This window comes from Neopsephotus bourkii, unplaced genomic scaffold, assembly GCF_033783945.1.
Source record: "Neopsephotus bourkii isolate Nb327-2 ecotype Australia unplaced genomic scaffold, CSIRO-AGI_Nbou_v1 NB_1234, whole genome shotgun sequence".
NCBI classification, from domain to species: Eukaryota; Metazoa; Chordata; class Aves; order Psittaciformes; family Psittacidae; genus Neopsephotus; species Neopsephotus bourkii.
The window spans coordinates 4317488-4336396 of record NW_026901719.1 but is presented as its reverse complement, the minus strand read 5'-3'; the positions used below and the strand labels follow the sequence as shown (position 1 = coordinate 4336396).

Below are 18909 nucleotides of genomic sequence, written 5' to 3'. Positions count from 1 at the left end.
ATCTCTGATTTACAAGTCTGGCAGCACTTCCTATTCACATGGTATGTGATTTGAATAATGATGTCTCCTCCTGATCTCATTAGCCCTGATTTAATACAGGATCTTACTTCATTAATGCCTGCTAGCTTTCATACAACTGGTTACACAAACAAGTAAAACCCTAAAAATCCTGTGAAACTGTAACCACCTTTCCAGGTAAATATTTTCATGAGCCCTTTTTTGTTCCTGAAAAAGTATTAACTTGTTTGGGAGGATTCTTTTAAAATACTGATGCGTCTTCAGGAATCTCAATATTAATTTTACATGCAGTGAAATTATACAACACTTGCCCTGCCTGCACTAGTTCAGTGGACTTCTCTGCATAACCTTTAGAACTGTATGCTGCAGAGGACTGAGTAATTGGGTAGATACAATAGAGTAGCATATATTTGAAGGCAGGCCTATCAAAGAACAACAGGAATTTCTGTCATTTGCCCAAACTTTTTTACAGCATAGTTCTTAATTCTGTAATGTAGAATTATGTGATTCAAGATTTCTTATAGGAATTGTTATAATTTTCCCCAATTTGCTAATTGAGAAGAAAAATGTTTGGACAGTCACCAGCGTTTTTGTAGGTGTGGTTGAAATAAAAATTTTGAAATTCTGTGCAGCTCTGTTTTCTGTAGTTTGAATGTTTTATGTAGCACAGTGACTTTCAGCTTTTTGTTTCATTTCTTTTTCGCTGTATAGCATATGATTTAGGGAAGATAAGTTGTTTAATAAAAAATTCTTCCATATGATTTTAAACAGAGAATGCAAAGCATTGCATGATTCAGTTAACGTTTTCATTAGAAAATCCTGTTGTTAAGGATCATCTGGTGTGTGATAGGATTTGTCTCTGTCTGAACCTGTGTCATAGAGATAGTTTATCTTGTTATCTAGCACATTACATTTGTGATAATGTCTCCTGTTGCTTTTTTTTTCTAAGAATGTATGTTTTCTCTTTCTGTGTTGCTCATCTACTTCAAATTGTATTGTGAGAAGATGCAAACCTGAAAATTCATGGATTCAAGTAGTATCTTGTGTATCTTATCTACTTTCCTTTACATGGTAATATGCACAAGGCTTTTTGTATTGACAGCAGAAATATTTCTACTACATGAAATATCCATTTATTGCCTGAAAAATTACCTCTAAAAATGTAGTCTATTACATTGGGCTTTTTTAATATGGCCAGATGCCTGTGGGGGAAAACTCTGGTGTATCCCACTCAATGTTTAAAGAAATGAGGAATGATACTGCACTTTCAAGTAAAGCAATAATGCTTCTAATAGTTGGATGAAAATGGAGCCTTTGTGAGAAGAAACTTCATTCTATTAAAAAATTAAATAGTTTAAGTAGTTTCACTCTGCTGGATCTGGACTGAGGGGAAGCTGGCAGAGAAGCAGCTTTTGTGCCTCCCTGCAGCACTTTGCCACAGTACTTGCAGGTGCAGGGAGGAGCATATGTGTTTCTAAGCACCCACACAGATGTGTACACATGTGTTGAGACTGTTGGGCAGCTAAAACCTATACGGATTGTACTGTATTGTTGTAAAGGACAGGTGAAAGGTAGGAGATCCAGCTGATTAAAGCCTGGGTGGCCATCCATTGTCACAAAGGTTATGGAAATGAGAGGGGAGGAAGAGGGCACCAGTTAAAGATGGTACTTGCCAGTCATGTTCCCCATGGCAATCCCTGCCTAATGCCCTGAACCCTGCTATTTACATACATTGCTAAATATGTAAGGCAGAACAAATTCTCAGCCCCAGATTAAAACTGGGAAGGAGTGTGTGCTGCAGTTCACTGGCAGGTGATAGACAATTTGATGGCAGAATAGAATAAAGAGGCCACTTCCATTTCACCTGCAGGTTACAAAATCTGCAAATGTGATTCTCTGTAAGGTTTCAGAAATGCAGAGCTGCAATTTGTACACTTCAGTTTCCAGAGTCTCTAGGTCACGGTCTTGCAAATGCTTTGTGCATGGTGGGGGTGAGGCTTTGTGTCCCTGTTCTGGTGTCAAGGGGACAAATTCTATTTTCCTTACCTCTTGAATAAATTTATAGCATACTTCTGTTTCTGTACTTCTCACCTACATGGGAAAACTGCACATAAAGATCCACAAATTTACTTGCTGTCTTTCAAAGTCTTCCTTAAAAGTGTCTTGTCACAGAACTTACAAAATGCTGATAAGTGCTTATGTACCTGGCTTATGCTTATCACTTCTGCTTCTTCATGCTTCTTGACATCTGCTGTGTCTGTTAATCAGTTGTACTTTTTTTTTTTTACACCTAGATTGTAACATCTCAGAGAGAATTACTGTTATTTTTTTTTCTGCCACCACGGTGTGGGATCCATATGTAGATGCTGTTAGAGTACTTGTTAGGTAATCAGGAACAGGGAGCACAAGGCCTGGACTTCCCTTCTCAGTATGCCAATGTTGGGGTCAGTGTGAATAAGTGTCTGGGAACGGCATCTAGCACCCGGCCTGGCATCTTTTTCCTATTTGCCTTTTTTTTATGGCTCTAATTATAATTTTCAGCCTTGGTCCATTAAGTGCATTAAGATGTAATGAGTTGCTTGTCCTTGTGGCAGTGAAGCTAATCACTGCTGTAGCCAAGCACATCTCGAAACCACAATGAGCAGAGAATGTATTCTTTTTTTCCTCCTGACTTTGTCTGAGACAATTGGTATTATGTATGTGGTACACATTTTGTAAAACGTGCTTCCCATTTTTCTCACTGTTGTATTGCTTGCTGTTTCTCATAGTCTCTCTTTTTTCTTTACCCTTTCTTTTATTGCTTAATTTTTGGTAATTAAAAAAAAAAATAATCCTAAATGGTATAGTTAAATATGTCTCCTTTTGAACTGAAGAATGAAGTTTGATTGCTAAGGACACAGAACAAGGAGGCTTTCTTGATCTGAACAGATGCAGGAAACACGCTCATTTTGATATAAAAACAGAGCTGAAAGATTCCATAGACTTAACAAATCTGAGTTATGTTAATTTTGTTATAATCCAGGCACTCAGCCTTCTAAGAGCACAAAACTTTTGCCATATGCAAGAATGTGTGTCCTATCAGAAGATCTTTTATTATCAGAAGGTTATAGGAAAGGTACAAGATAAAACAAAGCTGTATCCAAAAAGGAAGCGTGTGAAGATTCTTTAAAAGAGGAGCTTCAGTTTTACTGTAGCATACTAGGTGTTGGTGTGTAGGAGAGGAACAAAGGTATTCAGGTGTGGCAGTGTGGCTTCATAGCTTTGGCATCTCAGGCTGGCGTACGCAAGGAATGCTTAGACATGGATATCACAGAGTAGTTGCCAGCAGTTTAAGCAGGAGCTGGTTCACTGTGACTCTAGTGGCATACTATTATTGCAGTTAATGTAAAATACACTGGATGTAGGTGTTAATTTTCTTTCAGAGCAACTGTTTTGTCATTTCATAGTAATTTTGTTTGTTGCAAATTGTTTGCAATAAATCCAAACTACTCAATTTTCACATGAATATTTTCATGTAACCCTCTATATTGCCCCGAATATTTGAGGTGTTGCCTCTACATTAAATAAAGTTTATAAACAAAATCAGTAATAAAAATAGTATTTAAATGCTGCAAGAACAATGAACAGCACAGATAGGCTGTAGAAGCCTTTTTTTATGGCTATGTAATGGGTTTATGATTGTACAGGCTAAGTCAAGATGTATATGATAAATAGCTGAGCAGCATCCTGACAGGAAGCTTTACAGTGTCTTGTAAGGCCTTCCATATGAGATGCAAAGGCAGCACTGTGGCTTACCTGAGCAGCTATGCAAGCAGCACTTCTCACTCTATCTGGCTGGCATTCAAGAGTTTATTTGCAGTGGGAAAGAGCAAAACAGAAGATTGCATCTGTTTTGTGTAACACAAGAAAAAAAATAAGGGTAAGGCACATTGGAGCCTTTACCTTTAACGTGATTTCTTCTGCATACTCCTGCTGTTGCTGCTGGAATAGATATGCTGTTCAGCATGTAAAACTTGGTGAAAAAATAGTGCTTTTCTCTATCAAGCTGTAAATCAGATAGAAGTCACGTGAGTCACAGAAATAGACATGATTTTGAAGGCTAGAGACAGAAATCAAAGAACTCCGTGTGAGAGGCTTAGGAGGCTCTGGTTTTAAAATAACCCCCGAACTAGATAGTACTAGCATGAACCAGGAGGTAACCCTATTTTTTATTATTTTTTTCTCAGTGGTTAGGTCACATGCCTGACAGGCAGCTGGGAACATGCTTTCTATAAACTTGGGATAATCAAGACAGTAAAAGAGGAAAGAGGATGTAGAATCTTGCAGTTGTGAAACAAGAGCTTAACTTTGTCATGAGCTCCAATGATGTGTGCAGTAGCAGTATGGGATCCATCTAGCTCTTAGAAACTGAGGGATCACTTTGTCACTTCTGGGGAAGCACACTCTTCAAGCTGTCCTTCCCTCTCTACTTGGTGACAGCCAATGATTGTCTCTTGTGATCAGCTCATGGAGAGCTCTCACTCTTGATCATGGTGCTTGAAGGTCCCACATTCTGCCTCCATGTCTTGGAGCTGGTATTGCCCTAGAAAGGAGTAGCCGAAGACTAGTGAATCTCAAATGATGCAGAAGCCAGGAAAATAAAAGCTAGGTGGTCTCTCTATTGTCTCTGAAACATTTCCCTTTTTATGGAGTTTAAAGCTACTGCTATGAAGGTATATTGGATTTTAGTGTTGCTGCCATCTTTCTGGTTGAAAATAATTTTCACACTGATGCTAGTTCAGTTGCTGGAAGGTTTGTTCCAACCTCATTGCCAGATACGTTGTTTATTTCACAGCAGAACTACAAGAGTCTTAACAGTATGAGAGTTGCATTTATTCTAAGCATACTTACAATTATTCAATAACTCTTAACTAGTTTGAGTGAAAATGTCACAGGAAATGACTCAGGAGGACTAAATATTGCATTGAGGCACTCTGCAGCAGAGTTACATTTTGAGGTTTTAATATAAATGGGTAATTGAATTCATGTATTGTTTGGTGTTGCAGACATCATTTGCAGGAAAGCATGGTGGTAGCTGTCTCTTGAAAAGTAAAGTATGTTTTTGAGAAAGACATTAAAGAAAAAGTATCCTGTATTTCAGAGTGGTCAAAGTGCTCCTTATGTAGTTCACTGTCATCTTTGGATAGTTTGTATGTGTTGCAGTGTTGGCTCACCCAGGCTCCCTCTCACCCCCCAGCTCCATATGATTTTGCGTTCTTATCCCTGCTTCCATATTAAGCTTCAAGCAATGTACAGGATATAGAATCTTTAATAGTGAAAACCTCATTATTTCTTAGCTTTTAATTGTTTTTCCCTTTGCACATGGAAGCCATAGATAAATCACCTTTGACAGTGATTTTTTCTCGTGTGTTTTCATGGCTCCCAACAACTACAAGGAATGAAGTGTTGGCTGGAGCATTTCATATGTGCAGCAACACAGAATAGTATTTAATTGCATTTATAGTCATAGAAGGGGTTGCAGCAATTTCCTCAGATGTTTTCAGCTGAGTTTCCTGGAAAGGTCAGAACTGTTAGAGTAAAAAAATCTTGATGCTTTGCTGTAGTGAAAATGGCAGAAGTTCTTGTACTTTCCTTTAGACTTAGTAACAGACACTAACTGTAACTTTTGTGGCTGACCTAATTCAAACATTTGCTGTAAGTTAAAGGAAGCTTTTTGATAGATGAGCAGAAGCTTCAGCGTGTAGTCTGATAGAATAGACTTTTTCTTTGAAAGGTAATAAATGATGAAATTCTGCAAACAAAGCTAGGTCTTGCAAGCAACAGTAGGAAAATGGCAGATGAGCTGAAGACTTTTCTCTTTGGTAACCATTAACCACTCTTTTTATCTCTTTCCAACTTGACAAGGCATGTGTCATGTCAACGACTAACAGATTTTGACTTAAAAAAAATGAAAGATGCTGAATTTCTAGATTTTATAGGTTGAAATAGCCATTTAATAGGGCATAGGTACACTTGAATATGTCATATTTTGCTATGCAGTGAAGTTTCATTGCGCTATATAACTTGTTAGTTAAGATTTTGTCACATTGTAAAGCTCACAAGCGTACAGAAAATGTCGTACAATTTTGTGGCTCATACTGGTGTAGGATTGGATTAGAGAAGATCCAAATAAAACCAACTGAAGTATTGTTTAGGATTTTGTGTTTCTTTGGAGAAACGCTATTTCAAAATTTGCTAACAGAAAGTAATCTTTTCATGGTGATTTGGCGTTTGACATCTATGCAGTATGGTTAAAGCCTCATTTAAAAAAACAGTATTTTTTAGATGATAAAAGATTATACAAAGTGTAAGGGCCTTCTGAGTACTGTAAAATGTGTTTGCACCCTATAATATCTTTGAAATTGTATTTCATCAAATCAAGCTTAAAGCTTGATGTAAAAATCAGGATTTTTTTAAAGTTCACAGTGGCTTTTCAGAATTTCTCAGATGGAGGATGCCTCTTCCCAATAAGGACTGCTTATACTACTGGAATCACTCTGAAACACACATACACACGAGGTGGAAACTGTCTTAATGTTTGTGGCATCAAAAGGGCCTAGTTTAGATTTAGTGGTTGAAACGTGAGGTTATTTTTTTAAGGGGTGGGTTCCTGAGGCATAGCCCCTTGAAAACAATCTGCTAATAACCTGCAATTATCTTTGTGTGGGCTAGGAAAAATACATCATTTTGACCCATGAAATTTATACCAGGCACTTCCTCAAAATCAAGTATCATGTAGTACCAAAGATGAGGTTTAGAGATATTTCTGAAGCTGTTAGCACTGTGAAAGCCTGCCTCTTTCCAGGTAGGCTGTGTGAGTGAGACAGCTGCTCATTCTGCAGAAACATCTGAGTACTGGAGGAGTGGTGGGATGAAGAGCTAAGCACTGCACTCAGGGGATCCTGTTTTGCCCCTTCTCCTAAGGCTATGTGTGGGGCTCTCTATGGACACTGTCTTGTGAACTAGGTTCTGGAAAAGGCTCTCTAGGTCATTGGGTCTGGACCAACTTAACATTACCACAGAGATTCCTAGTGAAAGTGCTCACACTGTCATTATGTGGAGACTCAGCGTGCTGTAGACGTCCCGCAGTACCTGCCCAGTCCCCCTTGTCCTACTCAGGGATAGATTGGTCTACAGTGAGTGGTGGTTGTATCTAATCAGGGTGTGTGCTTGCTGTAGTCAAAATATGACCAGAAACTAGTGCAAGAATCTTAATCAGGAGACATACTGTAGTCCTTGCTAGGCAGGCAGCTAACTGCAGGTTGATTTTTTTTTTCTCCCCAGTTATTTAGAGCAGTATAATGTAATAAGTCTCTTACCTTTACTGTTTTTCCTCTTTTTGCATACACAAGCTCCTTCTTCAAGAAACAGCACTCCCTGAGCTCACAACTGGATTGTTAGTTTCTGTTCATACTCCTTTAGCACTTAAATTTGGCTGTTCTTGAGCTACTCGTGGCAGATTGGGGATTTCCTGTCCTGAGTGAAAGTTTGCCTTCTACTTCTTTCTGTATTTGGAATTTCTTGTTTAGAAGTAATACCTGCATACTTCAACTTGAAACCAGAACCATAATGAATTTTGTCATATGCTGGGGAAAGTTCCCAAAAGCAACCTTTAGTGTACATGGGTTTGGAAGGTTATTTGCCTACTCTTTCCTCATGTAGTAGGCTTCTGCTCCATGCAAATCTAGAATGAGTGGGTTATGTTCAAAGATTTCTATAATTATAACCAGTGGAGCACTGGGCTTTTAAAGCCATTATAATTGCATTATTTACCAAATATGCAATGTAGTGAAATTCATTGTATTTTTGTGGTGAAACAAAGTGAGCTGACTTGGTATTCCTCTGTGGCCAGAGTCATTTGTGCTTGTTTTTAGGAGCCAAACAAGGCTTCCTCAAAAAGCTGTCAAGAGCAACAAAGATGCCAGTTACCATTCCTTTGGAGACTTGAGGGTACAGTGCTGATTTCTGTTATAGCAGACAATTTTTTCTGCCACTTTTGAAGTTGGAAATAGAACTTTAAAAATAAAAATTAATGTACCATTGTTTCAGAATTGGTGTGTTGAAGATTTAATTGCATTCTGACATAAAGAATGGAAAATATCACGCTAATGACACCCAGGAAGCAAGTTCTGACAAGATGGGGTCTTTGGCTGTGGTCCTGTGGTCCTGTTCACAAGAGTGCTGTTTGACTCACAAATTCTTTTTCAATTTTAGGTATTTTTAATATACCATGAGTTTGTCAACTTGCTACAAAGTAAATTTAAAGCTTCAATACGACAAGCTTTGAGAGGACTCATTATGTATTTTAATTTTAAGACTGAAAAAAAGTTCATGGAATAATGTACTCATTAGTATGTATTAGTCCACATTTTAGAAAGTAATATAGCATTTTCTTCTAAATGCATGCAGTGTTCTTAAATTATCACATGGCTCACTTTTATACAAGAACTGTTTGCAGTATTTCTTCTAACAGCAGCATCTATCACATACATACATTCACCTTTTATACACTTATTCGTTCACATTTGTTATTTCAGTTATGATGGGTACTGTAATGAGTTGGATTTTAGATACTCTTTTATGTGTGTGATGGCACTAGATAGAAAATTAATTGTAACCCTGGTGACCAGCAGTTTATAAAACTTTTATCTCTGCTAATGGAATGCTGATATACAGTAAATGACTTGTGCAGATACAAAAGACACTATTAATGTAGTGTGGCTAATAGTTCAGCTTTGACATATCAATTGGACTAGGGAAATTTATGGCATTCAGGTTTAAAGTGCATCTTTTAGAGAGTGCCTTGGAAATTCCTGTTTTGGTTGGTGCTGTTCTCAGATAACCTCAGAAACTTCAAATAGAAATTCGCTTTCTGTGGTTTAGTGTTCATGTCTGATATGCTGGAAACCTAAGATGTATAGTACTACCTGTGTATGGTACAGTGCTGTGGGATGGCGGAGGTTGCTACTGCACTGGGATGTAGAAGAAGGCAGTGAATGTGTTAAAAGCGAGGAGGAGAGGTAGAGGTTTTTACAAGGGCAAAGTGTGTCCAAAGCCATCGCCTGTCCCTGATGCCTGCTCAATTTAGACAATCTCATCAAATCTGCAGATGACACCAAATCAGGGAAGCAGTTGACATACTTGAAGGCAGGGCAGCTGTTGAGAGGGATCCAGGCATGAACCTTATGAAAACCAGCAAAGGCAAATACCAGTTCTGTCCCTTGGAATAAGGAATTGCTGGCAGACACATGGACTGGGGCTTAATGAGTTTGGGAGCACCTCTGCTGAAGAGAACTGTGGGTCCTGGTGGGCAGCAAGCTAAACATAAGCTAGTTTTGTACTCTGGCATCAAACACAGTCAACAGCAATCCTGGGCTGCATTAAATAGCCTGCAGATTGAGGGAAGTGGTAACACTCCTTTGCCTAGCACCAATTAGGCCACATCCAGAGTACAGCATCCCATTTTGCGGACAGCATGTGGATTGTGTGTAAAAGAAATACATTGATAAATTGGAGCAGGTTCTGTGGCTGAGGGAACTGAAGTACATGCTCTATGAGTAGATACTCAGGGAAGTGGGTTTGTTCAGCCTGGAGAAGAAATTATGTAGGGAGGGGAGCCTTCCAGTACATACAAGGAGGTTATGAAGAAGACAGAGCCAGGCCCTTCACAGTGGTGCTCGGTGGGGAGGACAGGAGAGAGTAGATGAGACTTGAAAAGAACATTTGAGGCTGCTTATAAGGAATTTTTTTGTTGCTAGGGCAGTCAAGCAATGGAGCAGCTTGTTCATAAGCTTATGTGGTTGCTGCCTTCGAGGTTTTCAGGATCCAGCTGGACAAACAGCTTTGAACAACCTTCTCTGACCCCAGAGGTGGCCCTGCTTTGAGCTGGAGATTGGAGTAGAGAACTGCTGAGCTCCCTCCCAGCTCAAGTGGCTCTGCAGCCTGACCTAGGACAAAGCTTGGAGCCAAAACTGAACTTACTTTTCCCTTATTTTTTGGTATATGGTTATATGCAAATGCTTTAGCTTCTTCAGTATGTCAGTTACCTGTCTGTAAAATGGAGGTAATGCCTACTTGTTTACATCAGTGGTGTTTCAAGATGCCAAAGAAATTGATCACCTTAAAAGGCAGTCAGCTGCAAAATGTGTTAGTGTTAGCAATGGTTCTGACAGCAGGCTCTCTATATGCTTCTGCCAATTATGGTAACATTTGTCATATTTTCCTAGTTAATGTTTTTCTTCCTGCTGTGGTGGTTGTTTCTGTGGGCTTCTTGACAGAGGGGAAGCAAACTTAGCTGCCTTTACATCAAGAATACTGTACTCAGTTCTGCCCTGTGTGTCAGATGTGCAGCTAAATGATGGTTAAACTGAGAAGCCTCTCTCCCCCTGAGCTTTAGTGATCTTTAGTAAAAGATTTGCAGCGCTGTCCTATAATTTTCAAGCATAAATAAGAAATTAACCTCTTTTAAAAAGAAAAAAAAAAACAGTATCCATTGGAAGAGTTACTAAAAATTTCTTTCATTTTAGAATCATGGAATAGTTAGGGTTGGAAAGGACCTTAAGATCATCTAGTTCCAACCCCCCTGCCATGTTCAGGGATACCTCCCTCTAAACCATGCCACCTAAGGCTTTGTCCAGCCTGGTGGCCATTTTGTGGCATTTTAACTTATAAAGAGTCTTGGAGGTAGCGTTAGAAGAGGCAGCAGTTTTAAGACATCTTGGGAGCTTGAGATTTAGAATATTCTGTAATACCTTTTTTTTAACTGTTTCTTCTTTTTCTTCTCCCTCTCCACCTGCTTTTTCTTCTGCAGGAAATAAAGAAGGACATGAAGAAAGAAAATACTGCCAACAAACCACCAGAGAAGCCTATAAATGAAGTTTCCAATGGAAGCTCTTTACCACTGTCTGAGACAATTATTAGAACCAACAGAAAAGGTATAGTATATGGAAGCTTTAATGCAGATCTGCAGACCTTTAAAAGAACAATATGTAAACCTTTCTTGTTTTCTATAAATAAAGCTATAGTCTATTTAACTGTAAAGGCATAGAAGGAATAGTAATAAAAATAAGCTTGTTGTCCTTTTAAACCAGCATATGGCTGCATGTATTATGTCTACTATTTGCACATGAATTTGCACAGACACTCCTTTCTTCTAGAAGAAATCATTCCTAGATACATTTAATTAAGGAAAGCTGTATGAGGGGATTACTAAAGCTTCTTAAAGTAAGGAACTGGCAGCTTGCATCTGAGGAGGTTTCTGTACGGTGATGTTAGTCCATGTTCATGTATTCATGTTCTATCTGGGACAGAGACTGGTTACTGACAGAGAACTTTAAAACAAAAAAATAAATACAAAAAAATTCTGAAATCATAAAGCTTAATGCGTTAGTTTCCTGGGGAGTGTCTGTCACTGTCTTCTGTTTCAGACTGGAATGTGTGCTCTTCATATCTGGCTTGATTCCCAATGCAGATTCCTGTGTAGGGTTTTGAGTTACTGAAATGAGAGCCTCCAGATCTTCTCTCTTTCCCTAGCTCTCTGTCCTGCTCTCAGAAACATTAGAACAAAACAAAAAATTGGCATTTTCTTTATGTTATGTTTATATTCCCATTGGTTTGTGGGAGGACAATTGGCTGTGTGCTAGAGAGGGACTGTGTTTTTTCCTGAAGAATTCAGTGGACAGTTTCTCACTTGCTGCCTTTTACAGAATAATCTGTTGTCATTAATCATTGCTGTAATGTGATTTCAACTTTGGCATGTCTTTTATACTGTTAGGACTATGCATATGGAAATTTCATCTTCTGTATTATCAGTGAATATTGCATTTGAGCTGCGGCTTGATCAGAGGTCTTAAACCTAAGGTTTGCAACTGCAATTAGAGAAGATTTAATAATTTCTGCAAAATGTATGCCTTCCTTTAAAAGGCAAGGGGGAGTAATCGCCACCTCTTTCGCAAGGATTGATGTTCTCTGAAAGAAAAATTGGAAATAAATCTCAGAAAGCTTTGTCTTTTGACTTTGCAATGTCATCTTGAATCTGGAGATATGTCCAACATTTCTGCTTTGGGTCATAGGTTTTTCAAGCAACAGCAGAATTAAATTACCAAGAATTACTCTTTTTTCATGGCTGCTATACAGAACCATATGAGTAGTTGGGAAATTATCTAGGGACCAAGTCTGTTCCATATTGCTTCAGCTGCTATTTGGAGAAGCTTAATAGCTGCAGCAGATGCGGAGAGTTGGTTCAGTCACAAGGGGATAACACTCCTAATATACTTGGAGCACAGGCTTTCTCCTCTTCCCTCTGGCTCAGAAGCTTTAAAGGTTTCAGGAGATAAAGAAGTTTTTTTTTTCTGTCTGTAGCTGGAGTATGCAAAACTTCATATTTATTGAAGGGAGAGAAGCAAAGACTGACAGGAAGATCTGTAGCTTGAGGAACTGGGTTAGGTTTTGAAAGAGCAAAATTTCTTATTAGTATGTTATTGCATTGTATGTCATTAGTGAGTATTGACTATCTATAAAGTGTCAGGGTTAGTAAATTTTTCATTTTGGCTGCTTCTCCACAGCTGTTTCCATTGCTGCACAGCAAGCAGTTGCAGCGTGCCATACTTTAGCAGTGTAGCTAAGGATACACAGAGCATAACAAGGCCAAGAGAACTTTCCCTCTTTTCTGGGGTCAGTTTGAGCATGGTGCCATGGTAGCCTTGCTTAAGTAAGGACAGCTAAGTAAGTAGTAACTGTTGTGTGCAGTAATAGTCTTCTAAGCTGTATGTTTCAACTCTCCTTCTGGAAAATATTGCAATATTTTACTGAAGAGGGAGTACTAACTGCCACAGAGGGTATTTTCTTCAAGTGTTCTTGTGCTGCAATTTTTATTAAACCTTCCCTCAATCTCTTTACTTATCACAGAATGTGACCTGACCTGAAAGATGGTACTTTTTTTTTCCCCCCTCATTGTTAGGAAGTGAGAAGGAATGGAATGCATCTAAAGGTCTTTAGATTTTATTTTTTTTTTACCACTGTTCAGTAGTAAAAATAGTAGGCAGTAGTATTTATTTGCTTGGGTAATGTAATGTTGCTGCTTGGAACTTCAGAGCAGATTCAGTGACGTGGGATTGAAGCATTCTGTGCTGGTGCATTGTTTCTATCACTGAGATGATGACAAGTGTTTTTTTACTGCTGTGGTGTTATGTTGCATAGTTTTACTACTTAACTTGGTTGGCCTAATTTAAGTGATAGCATTTTAGCAGGCATTCACATTTTGAGCAGAAGAATCTTGGCCTGTTGGGCTTCTGGCATGTACAGAGTTTTTCCTTCAGGAATATTGACAAGTGTCCAGAAGTGGTATTCAAGGAAAACAGCTAAATTATTCGTAAGAAATATCTAAGTAGCTAAGAGGAAAAGAATGGATTTCTGAACAAAAAAAGGTATTTAGGATCCAGTTTCATATAATTGTTTGTTCATGCTGATTATTTCTAAGTGCTGTATTATAATAAAATCAGTGTAAATTGAAATGCCTTCTGTGAAAGCTTAGTTTCATCAAATAAGTAATGAATGTTACTACTTTAGATTACAGGTGTAATGTAGGAACAATTTAAAGTTGGTGTAATGCCACTGGTAGTAGCTTACCTGGGTTAGTACTGCCATTACACAGTTGAGGGTGGCAACTGATTGTGGTATTAATTGCTGTAGGTCCCCATCTGTGAATCATTCAGGTTTTTGTTAGAAAGACCAGGAGAAAATGGAAGGATCTGACTTCTGTCAGCTTTTCACTGGGGGCAGTAAAAATGGAACATTTCCAATCCTTTCATGTTTCTTACCAACCACAAGTACTGGTGACCTAATGGGAATACATGGTAAAAATGACTGCTGTGGTGGGCATAATTTAGGAAACTTTTACACTTGGCCTTGATGTATTTGTGAGAGTTAGTTTTTATAGGTATTTCCTCTCTTTACAGGGTAGAAAGTATGATCTAGAAGTTAGGCTACACCTAAATAATGGGTTTATTTTCTTGGTCTGCCACAAAGTTGCTGTGTAACTGCTGATAAATCACTTAAACTGTTGGCCAAATTGCCACACTTTAATTTCGAAGATCAGGTATCTTAATATGTATTGATTTTTCAGATAGGCAGAGGGGTGGTTTTTTTTCTGGTTTATTGCTGTGGCATATCCAGATTCACTCATGACCTCCAGGTATTTCAGGTGTGTTTGCATCAGGCTGCTTATTAGCAAAACCTGGGTTTATACATGCCTCATAAAGATGCTGAGATCCATTATAGCATGGTAGCCATGGCAATTAATATCAAGGAAACTCAGTGTTTTATTATAGTACTCTAGTGAGTTCATGCTTCACGTCCAAGAGGCTCAAAAAAGGACCATTTTCTTGAGTGCAGAGTTGGGGCTAAGGGCATGTGAAGTCCTTATGTGTTCCCTGACAGTTCCCAGCGCTGCAGCACCAATAGTCTAGGCTCTTATGGATGCTTGAGGTGCTGCATTATCAGCCCCTGTCTAGGGAAAAAGGCTGTGGCACTGAACGACCTGTCTGAAGTGTGAACGTCAGCTATGGTTGGATTGTACAGCTATTGCCAGAATCGGGGAAGGATCATTCTTTTGCTTCTTCTACAGTTGATATGCCAAGAAAAATCTTTCAATGCCAGCTGTAGGTCTTTTAGTGTATCTTTTCACTGCTCCAGAATTTTTAGTTATCATATAGAACTATTGTTCTAAAACTTCTGAAAGCTGACTTAAAAAAAAAAAAAAGTAAAATTTCTTTTTTCTGTTTACAACTGGCATTGTTGCACCCTAGTAGTAAAAGGTTGGGGAAGCCTTTTCTTCCCTGATAACATATTCAGGCTGTTTGGAAAAACCCAAGATTGTTGGTATTATTACTATTATCTAAGAAATGTTAGAAAATTAGTCAGGTCTTGGAACAGGAAGACACTGTAAGATATATATTTTTTTTATTTTCATAAATGTTTTTCCAACATGGTGAAATTCCATTTTTCCAGGTTAACTTCAAAATCTAAAACCAGATTTGAACTTGTGCAACTGTTCTGTATCTGTCATAAATTCAATACAATCTTCGTACAGGTATAAAGAAATTGCATGCAAAGAGCTTAGCTGTTAAATGGCTATGGCTTATTTTAGGATATTTTTTCTCTGAATTTTGAGTATCCTATTTTAAAATATCCTATTCATTGCACTGTTTTGTGTGTCTGGGAATAGGAGCCCACTTGCAAAGGCCAAATTGCAAAACTGGAGTTGACAGGCTGTATTTTGTAAGTAAGCTAACAACAATTGTTATACAAGTAAACGTATTTGAGGAAAAGATATATTGTCTTGCCAGATGTATTTATTTTATATAAACTGTAAATGCAGTCTGCATTGGGGTTATTCAGGCCAGCAAATCTGACAGCTCATTGTGTGTTACATGTTCTTAATCGGAGCCAAACACTGAAAGCAAAGAAATTTTTTTTCTAGTTGAGAATTCTTTATTTTACGTTTCACACTACATTTAAATAATGAAAAGAACTTGCATCCTACCCTAAAAGGGAAAGGTTTGTGAAAGTAGATTTAATGATATAATAGGTTTCTGTTATGAATAATTAGCAAGTCTGGTATATACAAACGTGAGATTTAGGTCTATTTTTGTAAATTAGAGAAATAGTAAAGGCATTTTACAGGAATTGTGATGCATTGTTGAGTAGCTTTATGATGATCTGGATACAAAAATGCGCCCTGTTTGTTACTGGGATGAGCAATGGTGACTCAGTGTATGAGTTGTGTCAACTCTGAGCTTTATATTAAGTGATGTATGTAAGCTATGATTCAGGTCACATTTTTCAACAGAAAGGCAAACCTCAAAATTTCCTTCATGAAATCTTTTATTATAAACCTAGTGCAAATGACTGCTTTTGTCATGTGCCAGTCATGTTTGATGAGGTGGCTGACCCTCAGTATGCTCAGCTTTGGTTTTTTGTTCAAACACAGGAATTTTGGAGGCATTGGTCTGTCTTTGGGTTGGATTATCTTTCTGCGGTTTATACATTTGGGCTATCTCCACAGACAGGCTTTGGTATTGCAAATGCTGCCAACTTCAGAGAAATTATAGCTAGCATGAAAAAAAATCCTTTTCATTTTTAAGATCAGCTAATTGGTGTATAATCAATATACAGTTTACACAGTTATGCGCAAGAACATACTTCTCAGCCTATTAAGGTTAAAATGTGCTTACAACATACAACACAAACCCAAAATGAGACATAAAGAATTAATGGCACAGGAAACTTGAATTCAGCAAAATATTTATTATTTGAGTTTAAACATCATCTCTTCATATGCATAAGTAGTGTCTCAGATACATTTCCTTTAAAAGTACTGTTTCTTGAAAATAAATGCTTGGATGATTTTTACCCTCAGGTAAGCTACACTGCACTGAAAGGCACTGCTTTCAGTTCAGAGAGGCAGAAAAAAGCACTGGTTTGTGCTGTACATGTGGATGGCAGCCAGAAAGAAACTTGTGTATGTGTGTGTGATTTGTAGTGGTTTAACAATTTTTTTCTGGAGGCAGGCAAGAAGGACTTTACCCCATGCTAAAGGAAAGATCTCTGCTTGTTAAAGTTCCCTCTTGATTATTCAAAACTGCATTTAATGCATGCAGTAGAGGATACATGGCAAAATTATACTCTAGCATTTTAGTTTCGTGATTCTTCTGATAAAAATAATTCTTAGGAATGTGATAAGGGGACACTTAAGGTGCATGTAGTATAGCTGATTAGAGAGCTGAAGAGTAAAATATGTTCACAACAGGAGTAATTCTCTAATCTCTGAACATCCTTCCTTGCATCATGTGACCATGCTTTTGGATTCAGTATCCTCTCATATAAATACAGTTATACAGTAACGGAAATTATAAAACAGTGTAATTCGAAATTATTGCATTACCTTCCTGGTGCCATAAAATGAGTTTAGTTCTCTGGTTTTTTTCTTGTAGTTGTAACTATAGTGTGAAATCTGCCTAAACTAGGCTTATTCTGTAGACAGGAATACGGAGATAGGTGGTACCATTGTTCTAAATTTAAGATTAGTCTGTTGACCACTGACATGACTATTATTTTTTTTTTCCTCTGGAAGAAAGATCTTAATGCTGTCTTCTTGGCAAGAGTGGAATGGGGGCTTGTTCTTTTCAAAGCAGATCTTTTTTGTGAGTCCTAGCTAAATAATGACATGAGATATTTTAACTCAACTTTTTTCTATGTTATGGTCATTTGCTGCCCTGTTTTCAGTTAAGGTTTCATTACCTATCCAGATTCCAGTAGCTTATTCTAGTGAGAAAATTTATTTTTCTGTCATTTACTCTGCAGTGTCCCCCATCTTCTTTTTATCCTAAGTATCTGCCCTTTCTTTTCAATTACTTCTTCCAGATATTCTGCAGAATGCACAAGTGCTGACCCCTGATGTAGCTGCTGCAATTTTGCAGTTGAATGCAGTCACTGGTGTGGGTTCCTAGTGAGTATTGTGAGGCTCTGTGCAGGAGTAGCCTGTAGAAGTTGGTTGTAGAAATCCCTCTTGATTTGAATTGTAATTCCAAGTTTGTTGTATCTGGGTATGCCCTGATTTCATCATCATCTGTTTGCCTGGGTGGCTGTCTTCTCGTACGTCATATGTTTAGCTCTACGATTCCTATTTATGGATCATGCTGTAAAAACACTGAACAAAAATAGAGCCACTACATCAAGGAGCTAACTGTACACCTGTGTGTGTATATATATGTATGAAACAAGGCAACATAGAACAACAACAAAAAGAGAATACAAGGGAACATGCATTATTCAGGTGATTGCTATGGGGCTAAATATGGCTCTGCATTTGAAAATTGGGAGGGCAGTATGGAGAAAACTGTGATAACGCTGCCTTTAAAATTCAGCAGGCACTGTCAGGTGCCTGAATACTAAATGGAATTCTTTTAAAAGAATTCTTTTAAAGTAGCAACAGCAATGAGTTTGTAATTTCCTCATCTTTAAACTAATTTCCCTATCACAAAAGAAACTGCTTATTTTTCCACAAGGTTCTGCAGAGAAGTGTCTCCCTGATGCCAGCAGTTCTCTCCTTCTCACTGCCATAGGATGTCACTTGGCACCTAGTAAGGCCTTTGAGGTCTGTCCCTGACCTTCTGCCTCCTGACTGTAGCTGTGTCTGTCTCCTTTGGCCTTTCATCTGGGTGTTGTGGGATTTTTTGAGAACAGCATGACTAACTTGATTTGAAAATTAGCAGACCAGCCTTTCTCCCCTCACCCTTCTCACAACTTTCTGTGGTTAAGGAATGGCAGAAGATGAGCAGGGTGGCTTACCTGAAACTGAGCTCCGAAACGAGTCATTGGGGTTTCTGTACATTTCCCAGTGCTTTAGCCTGGGGTATCTACCCCTTGTATGTGTCAGCTCTGGTAGAAGATACAGACTTCCTAATTCTGTGATAGAGACAATGAAAGCAAAGGAGCAATGCAGGGATACTGCTGTGGAATATAAAACCTAACCCTATCTGGAATGAAAATTTGAGGTCAAAAGTGTATACTTTGTGTAAACTAACATCTTTTCTGTTACCTCTGAAGCTTTGCCTATGTACTTTAAACTGGGTCAGGAATGCTTGCCGTGTCATTCCTGGATTTAATCTTGATGAATTTGTAACTGCTAAGTTAAGCATGTCCATTTAAGTGGACAGATCCTTAGTTCAGTGATGCTTTACCTTTGGTTGTCTTGGATGGTAGGTCGGATGGTGCTCTGTTGCTATATAGGGACAGGGATCTGGTGTTAGCCTTCCCTGCTGGGCTGGAATCAGGGCTGTGTAGGTGTTGTCG

At 38.3% G+C, this 18909-nt stretch overlaps 1 protein-coding gene across 7 annotated transcripts in view; it reads left to right on the top strand.

Moving 5' to 3' along the window:
- The window catches only part of SH3KBP1 (SH3 domain containing kinase binding protein 1), a 226209-nt gene that overhangs the window by 71287 nt on the left and 136013 nt on the right, over window positions 1–18909 (top strand). For all 7 annotated transcript variants that reach the window (XM_061364578.1, XM_061364576.1, XM_061364577.1 and 4 more), the window contains one exon: window positions 10868–10991. In XM_061364578.1, the coding sequence (XP_061220562.1) occupies window positions 10868–10991 (124 nt within the window). The remainder of the gene's footprint in view (window positions 1–10867; window positions 10992–18909) is intronic.